The sequence below is a fragment of the Pipra filicauda genome, unplaced genomic scaffold (assembly GCF_003945595.2).
Source record: "Pipra filicauda isolate LSUMZ 115617 unplaced genomic scaffold, ASM394559v2 scaffold33_size4404698_pilon, whole genome shotgun sequence".
In the NCBI taxonomy this organism is placed as follows: Eukaryota; Metazoa; Chordata; class Aves; order Passeriformes; family Pipridae; genus Pipra; species Pipra filicauda.
In genome coordinates this window covers 3,932,081-3,948,952 of record NW_024104465.1, presented here as the reverse complement: position 1 = coordinate 3,948,952, position 16,872 = coordinate 3,932,081, and the positions used below count along the sequence as shown (strand labels likewise).

At 53.7% G+C, this 16,872-nt stretch overlaps 1 protein-coding gene across 4 annotated transcripts in view; it reads left to right on the top strand.

The window, feature by feature from the left end:
- Positions 1 to 16,244, top strand: part of SGSM1 (small G protein signaling modulator 1) — a 36,442-nt gene extending 20,198 nt beyond the window's left edge. For 2 of the 4 annotated variants that reach the window (XM_027711246.2, XM_027711248.2), the window contains 15 exons: positions 282 to 445; positions 918 to 1,047; positions 3,437 to 3,575; positions 3,809 to 3,873; positions 4,219 to 4,364; positions 4,900 to 5,028; positions 5,473 to 5,655; positions 7,482 to 7,553; positions 8,089 to 8,670; positions 9,399 to 9,523; positions 10,705 to 10,787; positions 11,054 to 11,163; positions 11,447 to 11,543; positions 11,940 to 12,107; positions 12,556 to 16,244. In XM_027711246.2, the coding sequence (XP_027567047.1) occupies positions 282 to 445; positions 918 to 1,047; positions 3,437 to 3,575; positions 3,809 to 3,873; positions 4,219 to 4,364; positions 4,900 to 5,028; positions 5,473 to 5,655; positions 7,482 to 7,553; positions 8,089 to 8,670; positions 9,399 to 9,523; positions 10,705 to 10,787; positions 11,054 to 11,163; positions 11,447 to 11,543; positions 11,940 to 12,107; positions 12,556 to 12,644 (2,282 nt within the window). In that variant the 3' untranslated portion in view covers positions 12,645 to 16,244. Of the gene's footprint in view, positions 1 to 281; positions 446 to 917; positions 1,048 to 2,334; positions 2,515 to 3,436; positions 3,576 to 3,808; positions 3,874 to 4,218; positions 4,365 to 4,899; positions 5,029 to 5,472; positions 5,656 to 7,481; positions 7,554 to 8,088; positions 8,671 to 9,398; positions 9,524 to 10,704; positions 10,788 to 11,053; positions 11,164 to 11,446; positions 11,544 to 11,939; positions 12,108 to 12,555 lie in introns of all 4 variants that reach the window. The other 2 variants (XM_027711249.2, XM_027711247.2) reach the window with 2 other exon arrangements.
- Positions 16,245 to 16,872: the final 628 nt, after the last annotated feature.

Below are 16,872 nucleotides of genomic sequence, written 5' to 3'. Positions count from 1 at the left end.
TTCCAGGAAAACCTTTCCACCACCTCCTGGCTGTAGTGCTTGGCTGGGAGTGCTCCTTGCAGAGCAGGGCACTCTGGTTTCCAAGGGTGTGATCCTAGCAAACCTTCTCCAGGGCCCCAGACTTGTTTGGATTCTTCTCCAAGTCCATTACAAGGAAGAAAGTCCTTTTTTTTTTCCATGCTAGAAAGACAATTCCCTGAGCTTTCCTGCCCTCTGCCTTTCGGACTGGTGCTGTTTCCCTCGCTGATGTCTCTTCTCCCTGCTGTCACTGTTGCCAATAGTAGACAGTGGTGGGACGGTGGTCCTGGTGAGCCAGGATGGGATCCAGAGGCCGCCGCTGCGGTTCCCCCGAGGAGGGCACTTGCTGCAGTTCCTGTCCTGCCTGGAGAACGGCCTCCTGCCCCATGGGCAGCTGGACCCACCCCTCTGGTCACAGCGGGGAAAGGTGGGTGCTCTGAAACTGGGCTGTTTCCTGGGGTTCCTGCTGGTGTTCCCGTGTGGAGTGTCCGAAGTGGAGCTGCTGGGGAGAACCCTCTGCCTGGCACTAGCAGCTTCTGTGTTTTAAGTAATCCCCTTCCCAAAATTAATAAGGAAGGTGGGCTTAAAAATATGGCGGTTTGTTTTAGCTCAAGGCCTTGACCAGCTAAACAGACCCATTGGAAAAACTCAGGGGGCTGGTGTGGGAGGGCTGCCCATGGGGCAGGGAGGGTTTGGTTCTCGTGTGTTGTACATACCCTGTGCTCAACAGGGTTGTAGAGCCACCCTGTAATGGGAGGCTTAATCCAAAGGCTGCTCCAGCCCAGGGAATGTGCAAAGTCATCCAGGCTGGAAAGGCATGTGCTGTGATGGGGCAGGAGCTCAGGAAGTGAGTGGTCGAGTGTGGGGCATCTTGTGAAGGGCTGGTTTTGTTCCCCCAGGGCAAAGTGTTTCCCAAGCTGAGGAAGCGAAGCCCCCAGGGCTCCTCCGAGTCCGCGTCCGACAAGGAGGATGACGAAGCCACAGATTATGTGTTCAGGATAATCTACCCCGGGACACAGGCTGAGTTTGGTGAGTGCAGGGCAGAGTTTTGGGGGGTTCTCATGGGATGTATGAGCTGCTGGGACACGGCACTGATGGGCACATGGCAAACCAGGAGGTGATTCCAGAGGAAGAGCTTTGGTTGTGTCAGTGCTGCCTGTTCAATGTCATCATTCCTTCCTGGGAGGATGGACAGGCCCTGGCACAGGTTGCCCAGAGAAGCCGTGGCTGCCCCAGTCCTGGAGGTGTTCAAGGCCAGGTTGGATGAGGCTTAGAGCAACCTGGGATAGTGGGAGGTGTCCCTGCCCATGGCAGGGGTTGGAATGAGATAAGCTTTAAGGTCCCTCCCAACCCAAACCATTCCAGGATTCTATCTATGGATTTTTGTTTCAACCTTCTGCTTGCTGTTGAGTCCTTTGTTTCTGCAGCTGCACAACAGCCACAACAGCTTTAATGGGCAGGAAATAAACCTCTTACACATAACATGAGTAGGAATATTCACTTTGGTCACTCGGGGGTCACTTTCCACCATCACAAGCCCCCAAGGCTGATTCTTCTCTTGCTGTCCCAGGCCAGCTCAGCCAGTGCTGCATTAAATCCAGTGATGTTCCTTCAGTGTGGCTTCTGCAGCACAAAGGGGAGGTCACAGCACCTTTCTCCCATGTGTCTTCAGTTCCTGACTCATAGGGCAAGGGAGGGGATGCTGCTGGATGCACCAAACCACAAGTGTCTCTTAATGTCTGGTGGTGAATGATTTGAACTTGGCTGAGATATCTTTACATTCATCCTCACTCTTCTGTGAGATACCAAGAACCTTTTTCTGACATCTGGGGACATCATAGGTGACTTTGTAAGGGAGAAAACCCACCAGTTTTAGATAGAAGACTTGTGGAGATTTTTTTAAAAAGCTGTGAAATGTGATCAAAACCTTGTTCCTATATTTTTGAGGCTGTAAGGGGGAAATCACATCCCCTGTGACTCCTCCATAACATCAGTTAAGGTTATACTTGGTTCTCCCTGCCTTTAGCTGACTAACACGATTCAGTGAGTCAGATAAAAATCTGATTGAAGCTAAAACAGCAGATAGAGATGCTCCTTTCTGTGGCTGTCTTTTGATCTACCCCTTAAAATTCCATGCTGGGGGCCACATTTGCTGTGAAATGAATTGCTGCCATCTCCTCAGCTGGCGTCATCACAGCCTGTGCCATTCCTGTGGACCTTCCCAGAGGGGGGTGGAACTGCATCATTCTCTCTTGTCTGCAGATTCTTCCTTTCTGCCCTTTCATTTGTGCCCTTGTCCTCTCTCTGTGTCTCTAGTTGCCATTAATGGTACTTTTCACCCATTCCGTGCACCTGTGATCTCTGTGAGTGCTGGGAGAGGGAAGATGACGAGGACTCCAACTGCAAGCAGTATGGTGGTGATCCCTAAACGGTGTCTGAGTCTCCTCATCACGTCCCGACCTCCCTGTGCTGCTCTGGGGACCTGCCAGCACCAGTGTAATGGAGCTGTTGTGGTTGGTTGTGTCTGGCATTCAGCTCACCTGTGTTGTCACTTGACAGGTCCTGCAGAGGTGTCCCTGTCCCTGCTGACCATCACTGACCCATCAGCTCAGTGGGAGGGGAAAGGAAGGGGCTTTTATAGAAATATTTCAACATTTTTTCTTGCCGGTACCAGCTATTCAATACCACAAGCAAGGAGAGTCAGTGAGACCAAGGGTGCGAGGAAACCCTCTCATGGCCAGAAGATGGAATTTCTACCATGATTTAATTTCCAAGGAGGAGTAAATAGGGTTATTCTCCATCTCCTGGCCAGTGCGTGGACAGTACCTGAGCAGGACACAAGGCTTTTGCAGTAGCACTTCAAGTTTAAGCAGGATTTAGCAAGTGACAATATGCAGAGCTCCTGCTGTCCCTCTCAACCTCTTCATCCATGTCTTCATCTCCTGTCTTGTGATTTTGCTGCTCCCTTCTTTCCCTGAATCTTGGATGGGATCCTAGTGTTTGAGAGGTGGGGGCTTTTCCCTGCCAGTGATCGGCTCTTCCTGGGACAGCAGTTGACTTCAATCCTGTTTTTTCTCATCTGTTTCAGTCTGTTGCAGCCCCTTCTCTGGAGTCTCTGCGTTGGGTGTTGGGTTTCTGCCTTGGTCAGCACAAAGCAGTTTAAGACCAGCTTTCTGAATGAGCTTGTTAATTAGCAGATGGTTCTCTCATCAATGCTCTTTGTTCCCTTTCCTTTCTCCTGAGCTCACCAGTGCAGGTGCTGTGATTCCCTGCAGTGGGTTCTGCCTGGTCGCTGGAGCCTCCTTGGGAAGAGTGGGATGCTGCCTTTGCTAATCAAAGCTCTCTGTTGACCCCCTGTGTGTCCCAGGCTCCAGGGGCAGTGCCAGGCGGTCCCTGATGCTCCTCTCCACTCCCACAGTGCCCCAGGACCTGATGGACGGGCCAGGGGCTGTCCTGCCCCCCATGTGGCAGCCCAGCACCCGCAAGTCCTCCTGCTCCTCCTGCTCCCAGAGCGGCTCCTCGGACGGGGGCCCGGCCAACGGCTGCAGCCACGAGAGGTACGAGGAGCTGCTGCTCCCGTGGGACACGTGGGCACAGCAAAGCCAGGGCATCTGGGACATCTCAGCTGCTCTGTGGCCGTATCCTGGCAGCAGGAATTGCTGCTCTGAGGCTGAGCAGGGTCCTGTGCTGCATCTCTGCAGGCACAGCTGGATCAGTCAGATCAAAGCCAGGCTGAGGGGATGCATGGGAGCATTTCCTCTCCTCACATCCCCTGTGTTTTTGTTGGCAGAGCTCCACTGAAGCTCCTGTGTGACAACATGAAGTACCAAATCCTCTCCCGGGCCTTCTATGGCTGTGAGTACCTGTCACATTCCTACTGCCATGAGATGTGTGATGGGTGAGGGATAAGGCTCTGGGCCCCAGGCTGGGAGTGGTGCTGAGCCAGCTGCCAGTGGCCAGGGGTATTGGGACCAGTCTGTGCACGTGCTCAGGATGGGGAGCAAACACATGGACTCTGATCCTTGGACTTGAGCCCGGTGAGCAGCAGCACTGGTGGTCCTGTCCCAGTAGATTCCCTACTTTGGGATGTGGCTTCAGAGGATCTCCCTCAAAGAACAGACTCATTAGAACTTTCTCCTGCTCTTCACCCTCATGGCTCCCTGAGGTCCAAGGATGAATGTTTGGTTTTCTCTGCTGCAGGGCTGGCCTATTGCAGACACCTGTCCACGGTGAGGACCCACCTGTCTGCGCTGGTGAACCACAATATCGTGTCCTCTGACGTCCCCTGCAGTGCCAGCTCGGGGCTGACTGTGGACATCTGGCAGAGATACCTGCAGGACAGCACGGTAGAGCCAGGGCTCTGGGGACACACCAGCTCTGGTGCGCTCGGGGTGTCCCGGGTGGTTGTAGCACGATGAGGCCAAGCACATTGAGAAGTTCCTCTAGGAGGGAAGTCAGCCAGCCTGTCCTAGGCTGCACAGGGCTCCTAATCCTTGGCACGTGGGAGCTGGGGAATGAATACTGCTCACCTAGACTTGCTTCTGCTCAGAGCCCACCTGGGCAGTGTCTGTCACCTGATTACTGTGGCCTTGAGGGGGGATCTGCTGTGCTGCCAGGCTCAGAGGCACAGCAGTGACCGTCAGTGACCTTGATGGGCCAGTTTCTGGTGTGATGAGCCAAAATGTTCACTCACAGCAGCCTCTGGCTCTACCTGAGCACAGGCAGGGATCTGAGGGATCATCTGCAGTGGATGGGCAGTGGGTTTGGGGGTAGTCGGGATCTGGGCAGTGTTCCAGGTACTGAAAGGTGGCACAGCTGGGCCTTACACCCAATGGGCCATGTCCTGGCTGTGTCTGTGCACTGACCAAGCTCTTCCCACAGAGTTACGAGGACCAGGAGTTGCTGCGGCTGATCTACTATGGCGGGATCCAGCACGAGATCAGGAAGGCCGTCTGGCCCTTCCTGCTGGGCCATTACCAATTTGGGATGACGGAGGCAGAGAGAAAGGAGGTTGGTGTGGGTGTGCTGCCGGCTCAGCAGTGTGGCATTGATGTGCCCTGGGTACTGCACAGCTTGAAGGGTCTGTTTGCAGAGCCCACTGGGCATCGTGTCCACTCTGGACTGGCCTGTAGGTAGGAGCAGGAGAAAGACTCGGATCAGCAGGAATTGACAGGACCAAGCTTGACGCTGCCCTGTGCAGCTGCTGGTTCCTCATATTCAGTGCCCTGCACACCTCTGGAAGGCAGGGAGGAGATGGATGGGCATTTCCCATCCTAATTTTGGCCAGGTTTTGTGGGTCAGGCACTGTGCAGCGGATGGGTGACTATATCCCATCCAGCCATAGTAAAGACGAGTGTTCGCTCCTCTGTGCAAGGCTTGGGGGTTCAGAAGGGACTGGGTTTGGGCTCTCCAGGGACAGCCATTCCAAGCCCCTGTGTCCCCCCCATGCTGCAGGCTGACGAGCAGACCCGTGCCTGCTACGAGCACACGATGGCAGAGTGGCTGGGCTGCGAGGCCATCGTCCGGCAGCGCGAGAAGGAGTCACACGCGGCCGCGCTGGCCAAGTGCTCCTCGGGGGCCAGCCTGGACTCCCACATCCAGAGGATGATGCACAGGGACTCGACCATCAGCAATGAGGTGAGGCTGTGGGGGCTCGGGGGGGCTGTGTCCACCCAGGCTCCCTGCTGGAGAGGGCAGGGACTCCTGGCAAAGGGCAATGGGGCAGCAGGACCCTGTAACTCATTTGTGGGGCCACATGGCCGAATCCAGACACTCTCACCAGTCCTGTGAGATATTCCTTGTGGGTATTCTGGAGAATGAGGTACTCATTACCTGATGCACTCCTGGTGCACATCAGGTTTAGCTCCATGGAAGACTGTTGAAGTAAGGGCAGGGAAGACCATGCTGCTGGCACTGAGGGGCTGTGAAACAGGGTAGTGGGCTTACTGGCTCCCTTTTCCATCAGCTGCTCAGCACAGAGGAACCTCAGTATACCCTTGGTACACAGTGCCATCGTGGGACAGAGCTGGGAACACCCAGCTCTGTGGGACTGGCTTTTAAGAGTTAGATCCACAGCCCAAACCAAAGGGTGTGGAGGGAAAAGCCTGTTAAAGGAAAGGCAGTCCTGGGAACAGCGGCCAGGGAGTGCTTCTGTGAGAGTTTTGTCCTTGGAGGAGCAGAGCCCAGCACGGCAGAGCACGTGGTGCTGGGTTGCGTGACCTCAGGCTGCCACACTGAGGGCGAGGGGAGGCCCAAATGAACAGGACCTGGGAGCTGAGCGCTGGAGACTTGATCTGGTTCCCACTGGGAAGTTTGTGTGGGTGCTTTGGGAAAGAGATGAGCTCAGCTCCAATCCTGCAGGCTATGTACAGAGAGGGAGAGAGGCAGGGAAGGCAGGTCTGAACCAGGAGCTGTTTGGAACTGAATGATGCAGCTCCTAGAGGGGCTGAGCAGAGCTGGGCTACACTGTTGGCATGGCTGTAACTCCAGGAATCATTCCCCTCCCCTCAGCATCTCCGCCGTGGTTCTTCGGTTCTTCTGGGAACAGGGACGGGGAGGAGAGCTGGCACAGTTAACACAGGCAAATGTTCACCCTTTTTCCATCTGAACCTGAAATTTCCTGTTTTAAGTGCTCCCATGGTAATGGAGGAAAGCTGTCGCCCTTCCTCTCTCCATCAGAGCCCTGCCCAGCAAACACCCACAATACAAGGGTGGAGACAACTCCTGCTGGTCTGAATGCGCTGTATTTTCTTAAAATCCTTTTGTTTGTGTGTGATGTCATTCCATGCTCTGCACATCTGCTCAGATAACGGGGAGGACTCACACTGATCGAGCACTGGCGGCTCAGAGGGAATCCACAAGGCTGAGCATGGAGCTGGTGCTTGCAAAGCCCAGCCCTTCCCTCTATGCTTCAGCTGGAAGCCAGAACAGGGTACTCGTGACTTTGAGAGGAGCTGCCTCCACTAAGTCTGGCTTAAAACATCAATATTTGTCCTTTAAGAAAAGGAAAAGAGCATGAATATGCTTGGAGGGGCTGTTTTATAGCCTGTGACTTCATCGTTTATGTAAACTGAGCCGGGCTGAGCCGCATTGCTGCCAAATTAGGACAGAGATTTGTAGAAATTTGCACTCCAGGGAGGCAGCGTGACCTCTCTACAGGCCAGAGGAAAGCGGCTCCTTCCAGACCCAACACGCAGCTCTTGACAACTGCACTGGCCTGGGACTTTGGCTTTTGTCACCTTCCCCAGCAGTCGGTGACGGTGGCTGAGGCAGAGCACTGCTCTGGGTGACACACACGGCAGAGTCAATGTGATGGGAACGTCCTTCATGGGTCACATAGGAGAATTTACTGGATGAATTTTCTGCTTGTTCTTCACCTGCAGAAATGCCACCTCTGCTTGAGCTCCCCCACCCAGACCCTGTGCTCTCTGCCTTCTCACTGCCCTTTTCCCTCTCCCTTGCAGTCCTCCCAGAGCTGCAGCTCTGGCCGACAGAACCACGCCCGGCTGCAGAGTGACTCCAGCTCCAGCACCCAGGTGAGCTGCAACACCTTGTCCCCTCCTTTTCTTGTCCTCACAGTTCTGCCCTGGCTTGGTCTGACCCCTCAGCCATAACCATGGGGATCTCTGGCAAACAGAACCAGTGTTGGTGGAGGTAAATGAGTCCCCAGCCTGCTTCGGAGCCACTAAGGTCAGAACTGTGCTCCGCTTGTGGTGTTGAATATTCACCTGCCTGCTCTGCCCCATGGCTGTCACACTTGAGGGCCTGTGGCTGCTCCCTCTGTTACTGCCCAGGTGTTTAACACCTGTTTAAATCACTTTCTGCCCAGTGTATAATGCCAAGCAAAGCATAGCCCTTCAGAGCAGGGATTTGTGGGTTTGGAGTTGTGCAAATGACCACATGCTGACTCAAATCCAAGGAGAGGAAGCTAAAGGGTGATTTTCCTCTCCCTCCGCTGTTGGGAACATGGGCTCTATGAGTACACAGCTCTTGGGAATATGGGCACTATGTCCCCAGCAGTTTGCTGAATTCCATGATGCTCCCCTGTGTGTCTCTGCTCACACTTTGCAGGTGTTTGAATCTGTGGATGAAGTGGAACAGACTGAAGTAGATGCTCAGCTGGAAGATGGCAAACAAAGCAAGGTCCCCAATGGGACAGTTCCCAATGGCACTTGTTCCCCTGATTCTGGCCACCCCTCTTCCCAAAACTTCTCCATCACATCAGGGTTCTCAGAGCGCAGCTTCAGCAACGAGGACAGTGCCCTGGAAACCAATAAATCCTCGTCCAGCTCCCAGGGAAAGGCTGGTGGGTCCGATGTGCCAGCCTCAGTGGACACGGATGGTGTCCAGCAGGAGAAGCTGCAGGGCCAAGACAGCCTGGAAGGTGAATTTCCCAGTGTTGGAAGTGTGGACTTTGTTCCCATGGGTGAGGGCCCGGCGGGGGCCCTGAGTGACACTGTGGCCCTGACTGTGGTGGAGAGCTGGGCAGACAGCGAGGCTGAGAAGCAGAGCTTGGTGGAGAGTGAGGACAACCTCTCTGAGGAGCCAGAAATGGAGAGTCTGTACCCACAGCTGGATTCCCTGGCTGTGGCTGTGACTGATCTGACCAACAGTGAAACATCTGCTCTCTCCTCCACGGGTGTCACCTACTCTGTAAGTATGGACCTGTTCAGGGTGGGTTTCTTCCTGGCTGCCTCGCTATTTCACAGAACCACAGAATCCCAGAGTAGTTGGGGTGGGAACGGACCTCTGGAGATCATCCAGTCCAACCCCCCTGCCAAGGCAGGGTCACCTGGAGCAGGTGACACAGGAATGTGTCCAGGTGGGTTAGGAATGTCTCCAGACAGGGAGATTCCATACCCTTCCTGGACAACTGTTCCAGGGTTCTGCCACCCTCCATGGAAAGAAGTTCTTCCTCATGTTGAGGTGGAACTTTTTTGGTTTAGTTTACGGCCATTGCTCCTTGTCCTGTCACTGGACAGCACTGAACAGAGTCTGGCACCATCCTCTGACACCCCTTGGAGATATTTGTCTGGATTGATGGGATCCCCTCTCAGTCTTCTCCAGACTAACCAGGCCCAGCTCCCCAGTCTCTCCTCATCAGAGAGATGCACCAGACCCCTGTGGTCTTCACTGGACCCTCTCCAGTAGCTCCTTGTCCTTCCTCAGCTATGAAGATCAGAACTGAACACAACACTCCAGATGTAGCCTCACAGGGCCAAGTGGAGGGGCAGGACTGACCTGCATTTGCCCCGTGCTGATCCCATAGTTGGGTGTAGAGGGGCTCCCACTTCCCACCCAAACTCTGCCCTGTCGCTCCATTGCCCTTGCAATCCTTTTTTTCTTTGAGAGCAAATCAACTTTGCTCTTGTTTTGGGCAGCCAGAGCTGCTGGACATGTACACAGTGAACCTGCACCGCATCGAGAAGGACGTGCAGCGCTGTGACCGCAACTACTGGTACTTCACCCCGGCCAACCTGGAGAAGCTCCGCAATGTCATGTGCAGGTGGGAGCTGGGGGGGTCGAGGGGCTTCCTGGAATTCACCTTGATGCTGGAGCCCTGAACTTTGCTCTGGCTACTGAGTTTTACTTCCTTGACTTCTGCTCCCAAATCCCCTCATCATCCCAGCACCGGGGCTGCTGCTCCAAGAACACAGAGGTTCCCAGACCAAGGTGTCCCATGCTTAGAGGTGTCCAGCTGTCCCTTGACTGTCATGTGCTGGGTTTTTGGCCAAGGTAGAGGCTGCCTGAGCTGCCTGCACCTACTGCACTGGATTTAGCCTACCTGCTCTCTGGAATATGCCTGGAAAAGGCTTTAACAAGCTCACAGAGCCATAGTGCTAATGAGGAAGTACCTGAACTGCTGGAATGGTTATTGCCTACCCAAAACCCCAGGAGAGAGCCAGACATGGGTCCTTTTTTGAGTGTCTTTGCTGAGTCCCTGTGACTCAGAGCTGGCTGAGTGACACTCACCAACTCAGACCCGCTCCAGCTCAGCCACTGCTTCACGGGCAGGAAAGGATAAAATATTATTACTCATCCTGCAAACATGAGGAGAAGCTGCTGTTCCATCAGCGCTGTCACTTCATCTGACAGCCAAAGCTGGAGATCTCTGCTGAGATTAGAACTTCAGTACAGCAGATTTTGGAAAACCAGTGGTCAGGCTGGAAAAGATCGTTCCCTTGTGCCAGCAGCAGATCCGAGCCCTTTCTGAACGCATTTTGACTTGCTACCAAATAAGGGAAGATATCCCTGCAGGGCCGACTGCTTCCTGGGACACTGGGAATGGCAAGGCAAGGCAGGCAGTATTATGCACAGAGAATCAAGAGGATGATTTGAGGGGGAGGGATGAGAATGAGAAATAAATTAACAAATTCCATCAGTCTCTGTCCTTTAACCAATGACCCTACTGTGCTGCGCTTTCCAGTTTTGCTTTTCCCTGCACTGATTTTTCCATGCAATGGCCATGGCACAGCCCTGAATGGACACCCTGGGACATAGCCATGGCAGGGTGTCAATCCAGGACTGTGCCATGCATGCCTGACTTGGAATTTAATAATTTACAACACAAAGATAACAGAATAAACAGGTGAGATTTCCCCCCTCATCCCAGGAAGGGAGGCAGGGCACGGGCAAAGGAGGTACCAGGCAGTGGCACTTGGTCACCTTTCCTGCTCTCTCACACAGCTACATCTGGCAGCACATTGAGATTGGCTACGTGCAGGGGATGTGTGACTTGCTGGCCCCTCTCCTGGTCATCCTGGATGATGGTGAGTGAGTGGCTCTGCTTTCCCTGTCCCTTTGTGGGATCATGTGGGGGAATCTGCCAGGCTTGTGGTGGCTCTTTGCATAGAGGGTCCCATGCTTAGAGGTGGGGAGCATGATCCCCTTTGTCCTTGGTGCTGTCTGGCTCCCAGGAGCCCAACCTGGGGACAGGGTGGACTTTTTGGAGGGATATTCCTGCTGCAGGTGGCTGTGGGAGCAGGTGCAGCAGAGCCTGTGCAGCCCAGCAGTGGTGTCTCTCCTCCCTGCACAGAGGCTCTGGCTTTCAGCTGTTTCACCGAGCTGATGAAGAGGATGAATCAGAATTTCCCCCATGGAGGAGCCATGGACACCCACTTTGCCAACATGAGGTCACTGATCCAGGTAAGGGGTCCTGGCATGTGGACAGTGGCTTCTCACACCCAAGGGGGAAAGCTGGTGGTGGGATGGGGGTCTTGGAAGGGCTGAGAGGGGTTTCAGTGGTGGGAAGCAAGAGGGGAGAGCAGGGGCTCTAAAGACAGCCTGGAGTAATGTGTGCCAGGAAAGGGAGGGATGAGTTGGTGGAGCTGGTGCAGTAGGAAAGCAGTGGGAGCAGAGGGAAGCAGGCAGAAGGATGGCTGTGGCCTCCTGTGCGCACTGCTGAGTTTCCTTTTGCTTTTCTTGACAGATTCTGGACTCTGAGCTCTTTGAGTTGATGCACCAGAATGGGGATTACACTCATTTCTACTTCTGCTACCGATGGTTTCTCCTGGACTTCAAGAGAGGTGTGTGCTGAGACCACCCAGGCTGGGGGTGGGCAGGGTCTGCCAGGCTTCCAGGCTTCTCAGCACACTCTGCAAATTAGTAGTTTAAACTTAACTCTAAATTACTTTTCACTTTTCCCTGGCTTGTATGGGGCTGACTGTTCCGTCTAGATGCAGAACCTGTTTTTCCAGAGCTGCTGCTGAGCCTCACCAGGAGTGTGTCCTGAGGCCTGTGCCACCTGCTGCAGGCCAGAATGTGTCTCCGTACAGGTGACTGACTTATCGCTTCCAGCCGGAACAGGTTCTCGTGGAAAGAAGCCTCCCAGCGTGTCTCCCCAGCGCTGCTGTGAGCTCTGTGAGTCAGGATGGTGTGAAGCCATGGCTGGTGTGGTAAGTGCTGGGCTGTTCTGTTCTCAGAGCTGGTGTACGACGACGTGTTCGCCGTCTGGGAGACCATCTGGGCCGCCGCACACGTCTCCTCTGCTCACTACGTGCTCTTCATAGCCCTGGCCCTGGTGGAAATGTACCGGGACATCATCCTGGAGAACAACATGGATTTCACAGACATCATCAAGTTTTTCAACGGTACAGCTTGTGTTCTGTCAGGCTGAATCTGTGGCAGCTGCTCAGATGTGTGCAGCACGTGGCTGGGTGTAGGCAGTCGTGTCTGGGCTCTGCTGTAAATGTTTAACACACACAAAGCAGTGTGTGGTTGTGGAACGCGGTGGTAGAGCCCTTGTGCCCCTAAACAGTTGGGCTCTGGGGGGTCTGGTGGTGCTGGGGGAATCCCCATGCCATCCTCAGCCCTGGCCCACCTGGACATGTTGAAGGGAGCTGAGAATGTAGGTTATGCTTCCTGCTGGCTACCACCATCCTGAGGAGCTCTCCAGAGCCAAGTGTCTCTGTGATGGACGGTGTTGGGAATGTAGGCAGGAGCTCACAGCTTTAGCTCTCACCTGGGGCTCAGATGAGGAGCTGTGGGGCTGGGCCTGCTCAACTCTGACCTCTCTGGGTTCCTCTGTCTGTGTTCCAGAAATGGCCGAGCGACACAACACCAAGCAGATCCTGAAGCTGGCTCGGGACCTTGTCTATAAAGTGCAGACTCTGATTGAGAACAAATGAAGGACACAGGGCAGACGAGGGATCCAAAGAGCCGGGACTCCCCTCCGATGCTTCCTCCTTTCTCCTCTTTCTCCAAGTGCCACACCTGTGGAACTCAGGCAGTGGGACACGTGCTGCTGGCTGAGCTGGGAGTACCCTCGGCTCCCCAAGTGCTGTGCCAGGGGCCCCAGCTCAGACCTTCTGCAGTGACTCAACCAAAGATCCGTCTAGGTGTGTGTTACCCGTCGGGAGCAGGACCAGGCAGTCACTTCCTGGCCTTGCTGCAGCAGAAGGGCAGCAGGTGTGTGCCCACCACAACTGCCCAGGCATTGCCAGCATCCCAGGGCAGAGCTCGGGGGTGGGGAGAGCAGAACTCCACACCCTTTGTGGCACAGACATAAAGCTGCTTCCTGGCAGTGGGAAGGCAGCCAGTCTGTGAGCCCAGACAGCACAGGGATGCTGCCATTCCTCAGCTGCTTACCAACATGATGAGGTTCTGCCAGTAACAGGGGGGACTTTGATCACAGAAATTCCTCTTTTGATCTTGTCCCTTGATGCGTTGCATCCCCTTCAGTATTTTATTTTCCAAGGCTCTGTTTTCTCCCTGGGATTTTACATTGTTCCGACAATATCTGAGCACACAACAGTTTCATCTCTGGATGGATTTTCAGAACAGCTCCAAACTCAGCACTGGGTTTGTTGTTTTTTCTGTAACCCTCTCTGAACACTGGGAAATCTGGTCCTGACCTCCTCTGGGAACTCCCAGCTGGAGGTTTTCTTACCTGCCTTACTTTAGCTGCTTGTGGTAGGAGTCTGGTCTCCCTGTCATTCCTTTGCAGCCCCTGTGAGGAGAGGGCTCCTCAGAAGGCAAGTCAGAGCTCCTGATTATCTTGGCTTTCCCTCTGATGGTGCCTGTCTTCTCCTCTGGCCATTAAGACCGGCTGCTCAAAGCTCGACAGGGCAAACAATCCCCTTGGTGCCTGTGGGTTTTCCATGTGCTGCCAAGCCCCCTAAGCCCACCAAAAGTCTCCAGTTAGGTCTTGGTGGGCTTCCCCCACATGTCTGTGAAGAGAAGAATAGCCCAAGGTCTCTGAGTGGTCTTTGCTTTGGGAAGATGCACTTGTGTGGCCACTTTTCCTGCAGTGGCTCCAGTGTTGGGGCTGGAGCCCGCTGCATGAAGTGCCTCTCAGCTGCTGTGTCCTCAGCCCTGCAGAGGGGTCGGAGTCATTTTTCAACTCAGGTAAAAACAATACAGGCAAAAGAGAGGTGTGGGTGGCTGGAGGGTCCAGCCCAGCTGGGGGGGGGGGCTGTGCTGTGGCCATGGGGCAGGCACTGGGTTGGAGCCCTCTCTCTCTAAGGGTACTTTCTCTCAAGTTTTGCTGCAAAAATTTGTGTTCCCCTTCTGTGCAATGTGTGATGTGTGTGTGCTCTCCTCCACTCCTCTGCAAGGGAAGGCCCTGCTCCTGCCTTGCTGCTGGAGTGCTGCCCACGGAAGGGAAAGGGCCTTTCCCTTCTCCCGTGTCTGTGCTGTTTTGTGTTGGCTTGTGGCACGTGTCAGATGTTGCTTGCAGAAAACAGATGTCAATCTGCACAAGAGAAAACTGCTGCTTCAGGGAGGTTCTGTGGAGCGTGGTGAAGTGGTTTGCTGCTTGAGCAAATGGGGTGGAAAAATGAGCACTTTCTGTATGCTGGGACATGGAGGTCACAGCTGGAAAAGGCAGGGAGAGTGGCACATCCTGAACCTTTGGGGGAAGAGGCTGTGGCAAGGGGGAGAGCAATGGGCAGCCCTTTGCTCCTCATAATCCCAACAGATGTGTACAATGATCTAGGAAATTCCTTGCAAGAGTTTCCTGCAGTAAATCCCCAAAGGGTGCTGGTCTGTAAGCAGCTCAGGAAACAAAGAGCTTCAGATCTGCCAGTTCCTGTGTGAATCTTCCATCTTTCCACTAAGCAGAGCAAAAAGCTCCTGCCCTCTCTCCATCCCAGACCGCTCCTGTTCCCTCGAGGTTCTAGGACAGAATTGTCCCGTGTAACCTGTCCAGAGGGGAAGGGAAGTGCTCTGCCCTCCTCTTCCTGAGGGACAGGAACCGACAGGTCTCCTGAAACACAGTCTGACCAAGCAACATCTCTGACATCTTTGAAGCTTCTTTCCTTGGTTCTTAAACAAAAACAGCCAAGAAATTCTGCACAATATTTGCTGTCTGTATTAACTGAGAGTGTCTTTGGGCCGCTCAATAGCAGTGTTTTTTGAATAATTTCCGAGGGGAAAAAAATGTATTTATTTATTGATTGTACCTGACTGTGTGTCCTCGTGTGCTGGCGTGTGAATGTGTGCTGTTGTGCAAATGGAGATAGACATTTTCAATGTTCTTTACGATATCTTGTACATGTTTACCAGAGAACCGTGTCTATATATAATATATATACAGTATAGAGAGAAAATATGTGAATTAAGTGGGTTATTTTTTGAGGGGGGGGTGAGAAATCTTTTGCTTCTAAGAACTGTGTGGTTTCTATAGCACCTCTTCCATGATGTGCCAGTCTGTTTCTGGGAGAGTTGTTGTGGTGGGGCAACAGGAAGCTCAGAGCAGAACCACCATCGTGACCTCAGCTTGGCTTCATCTTAGTTCTGACTTTAAAACTGGAAAGGAAGAACAAAAGGAGGAAAGATGGTGCTGAGTGTGCAGGAGCTACTCTGCTCGAGCTGTGTGGGGTCTTGTGCCTTGCCCGGGGATTTGCTGGGTGAGAACAGTTGCAGAGTTGGGTTTTGGCGTGTCCTAGGTAAATTAGATAGTCCAAAGAGGAGTCTGTCACTTAATTTAGGATAAAAGTGTCTGGCCACCCTGTTTGGGTAGGGAGGGAGTGTCCCTGGCCCATGTAGAACATTGGAACTGAGTCCTCACCAGCCCCTGTTGCAGGCAGAGCCCCATGTGCTGCTCCACCCCAATCCCTACAAACATCAGGAAAACCATTTGCTCACTAAATTCTTGTGAGCACTTGAGTCTGAACATGGAGGTCCAGCTTTGTGTTCCCAGGAGGTCAGAATCAGTCTGTGACAATCCCTGTGCTCTGGCCCTGTCCATGCCTGGTCCCAGCTCTGGTTTGGACATCTTTCCCAAGTCTCAGTGGGGGCAGCTGTGCTGGGCCCTCCAGGGCAGGTTCTTGTGCTTGTGGAGACCCACAGCAAGGCACCCCCAGGTTTGGGGCTCTGATGGCTATAAACTCCTAAAATGGAAGCAAAAGGTTTGTTGTGCAGCTGTTTGTGGGCATTCTCTGGCCCAGCCTTTCCTGCATGGCTCTGCCCCCAAGCTAGACCACCCTGAGATAAAGCCTTGTGCTGGGGTTCCGACAGTGGGAATCGTGGCCTTGGAATCCAGCATGGATTTCTCCCAGCTGTGCAGCCATGGAGGAGAAGCCTGTCACCAGGGAGTGCTTGTCCATATACAGCAATCTTGTCTGGCTCCTTGGGGGAGAGGAATGTCTCACCCCAGCAGCTCCGTGCAGCTGAGCCCCCCCCTGCAATGGCACTGTGAGCTGGGGACTATCTTTAGCCTGTTCTTGGTTCTGTGGGACCAGGGACTGGAGCTGCTGTGCCTTAAACGGACAGAGGGCAGGGTTAAATTGGATTTCAGGAAGAAATTCTTCCCGGTAAGGGTGGTGAGGCCCTGGCACAGGTTATCCAGAGAAGCTGTGGCTGCTCCATTCTTGGAAATGTTCAGGGCCAGGTTGGACGGGGCTTGGAGCAACCTGGTCTGGTGGAAGGGGGTTGGAATTGAGATGGCTGTAAGATCCTTTCCAACCCAAACCATTCCATGCTTTCTGATGAGACTGCTGCATTCTTCCCTGGGGTGCAGCAAGGTTTGCATCCCACTTCCTGCCAGCCCTGTTCTCAGCTCTGGGTCGCTCCAGAGCTGAGCCTGAGGAAGGATGTGCTCCACAGGCTGAGCTGTTCGGCTCCCATCACACCTCACTGAGCATCCGCAGAGCTGTGGGGTTTGGGGTTTATCTCATGCTCGAGTTGCTCTGCTCAGATAATCTTGGTGTGTTTAAATCCAGTGAATGTTTGTGTCCTGGCCCCGCGTCCCCCTGAGGGAGTGACTAATGGATTCTCTGCCTGCATTTGAGCTTTCTGCTGATGCAACCTTCCAAGGAGCTCCTGGTACCCATCTCTTTTGGTGTTAACTCATGCAGACCCTTTAGAAATTGTCTTTGTTCCTAAAATGTGTGATTTTTCTAGGAGTTTTTATCT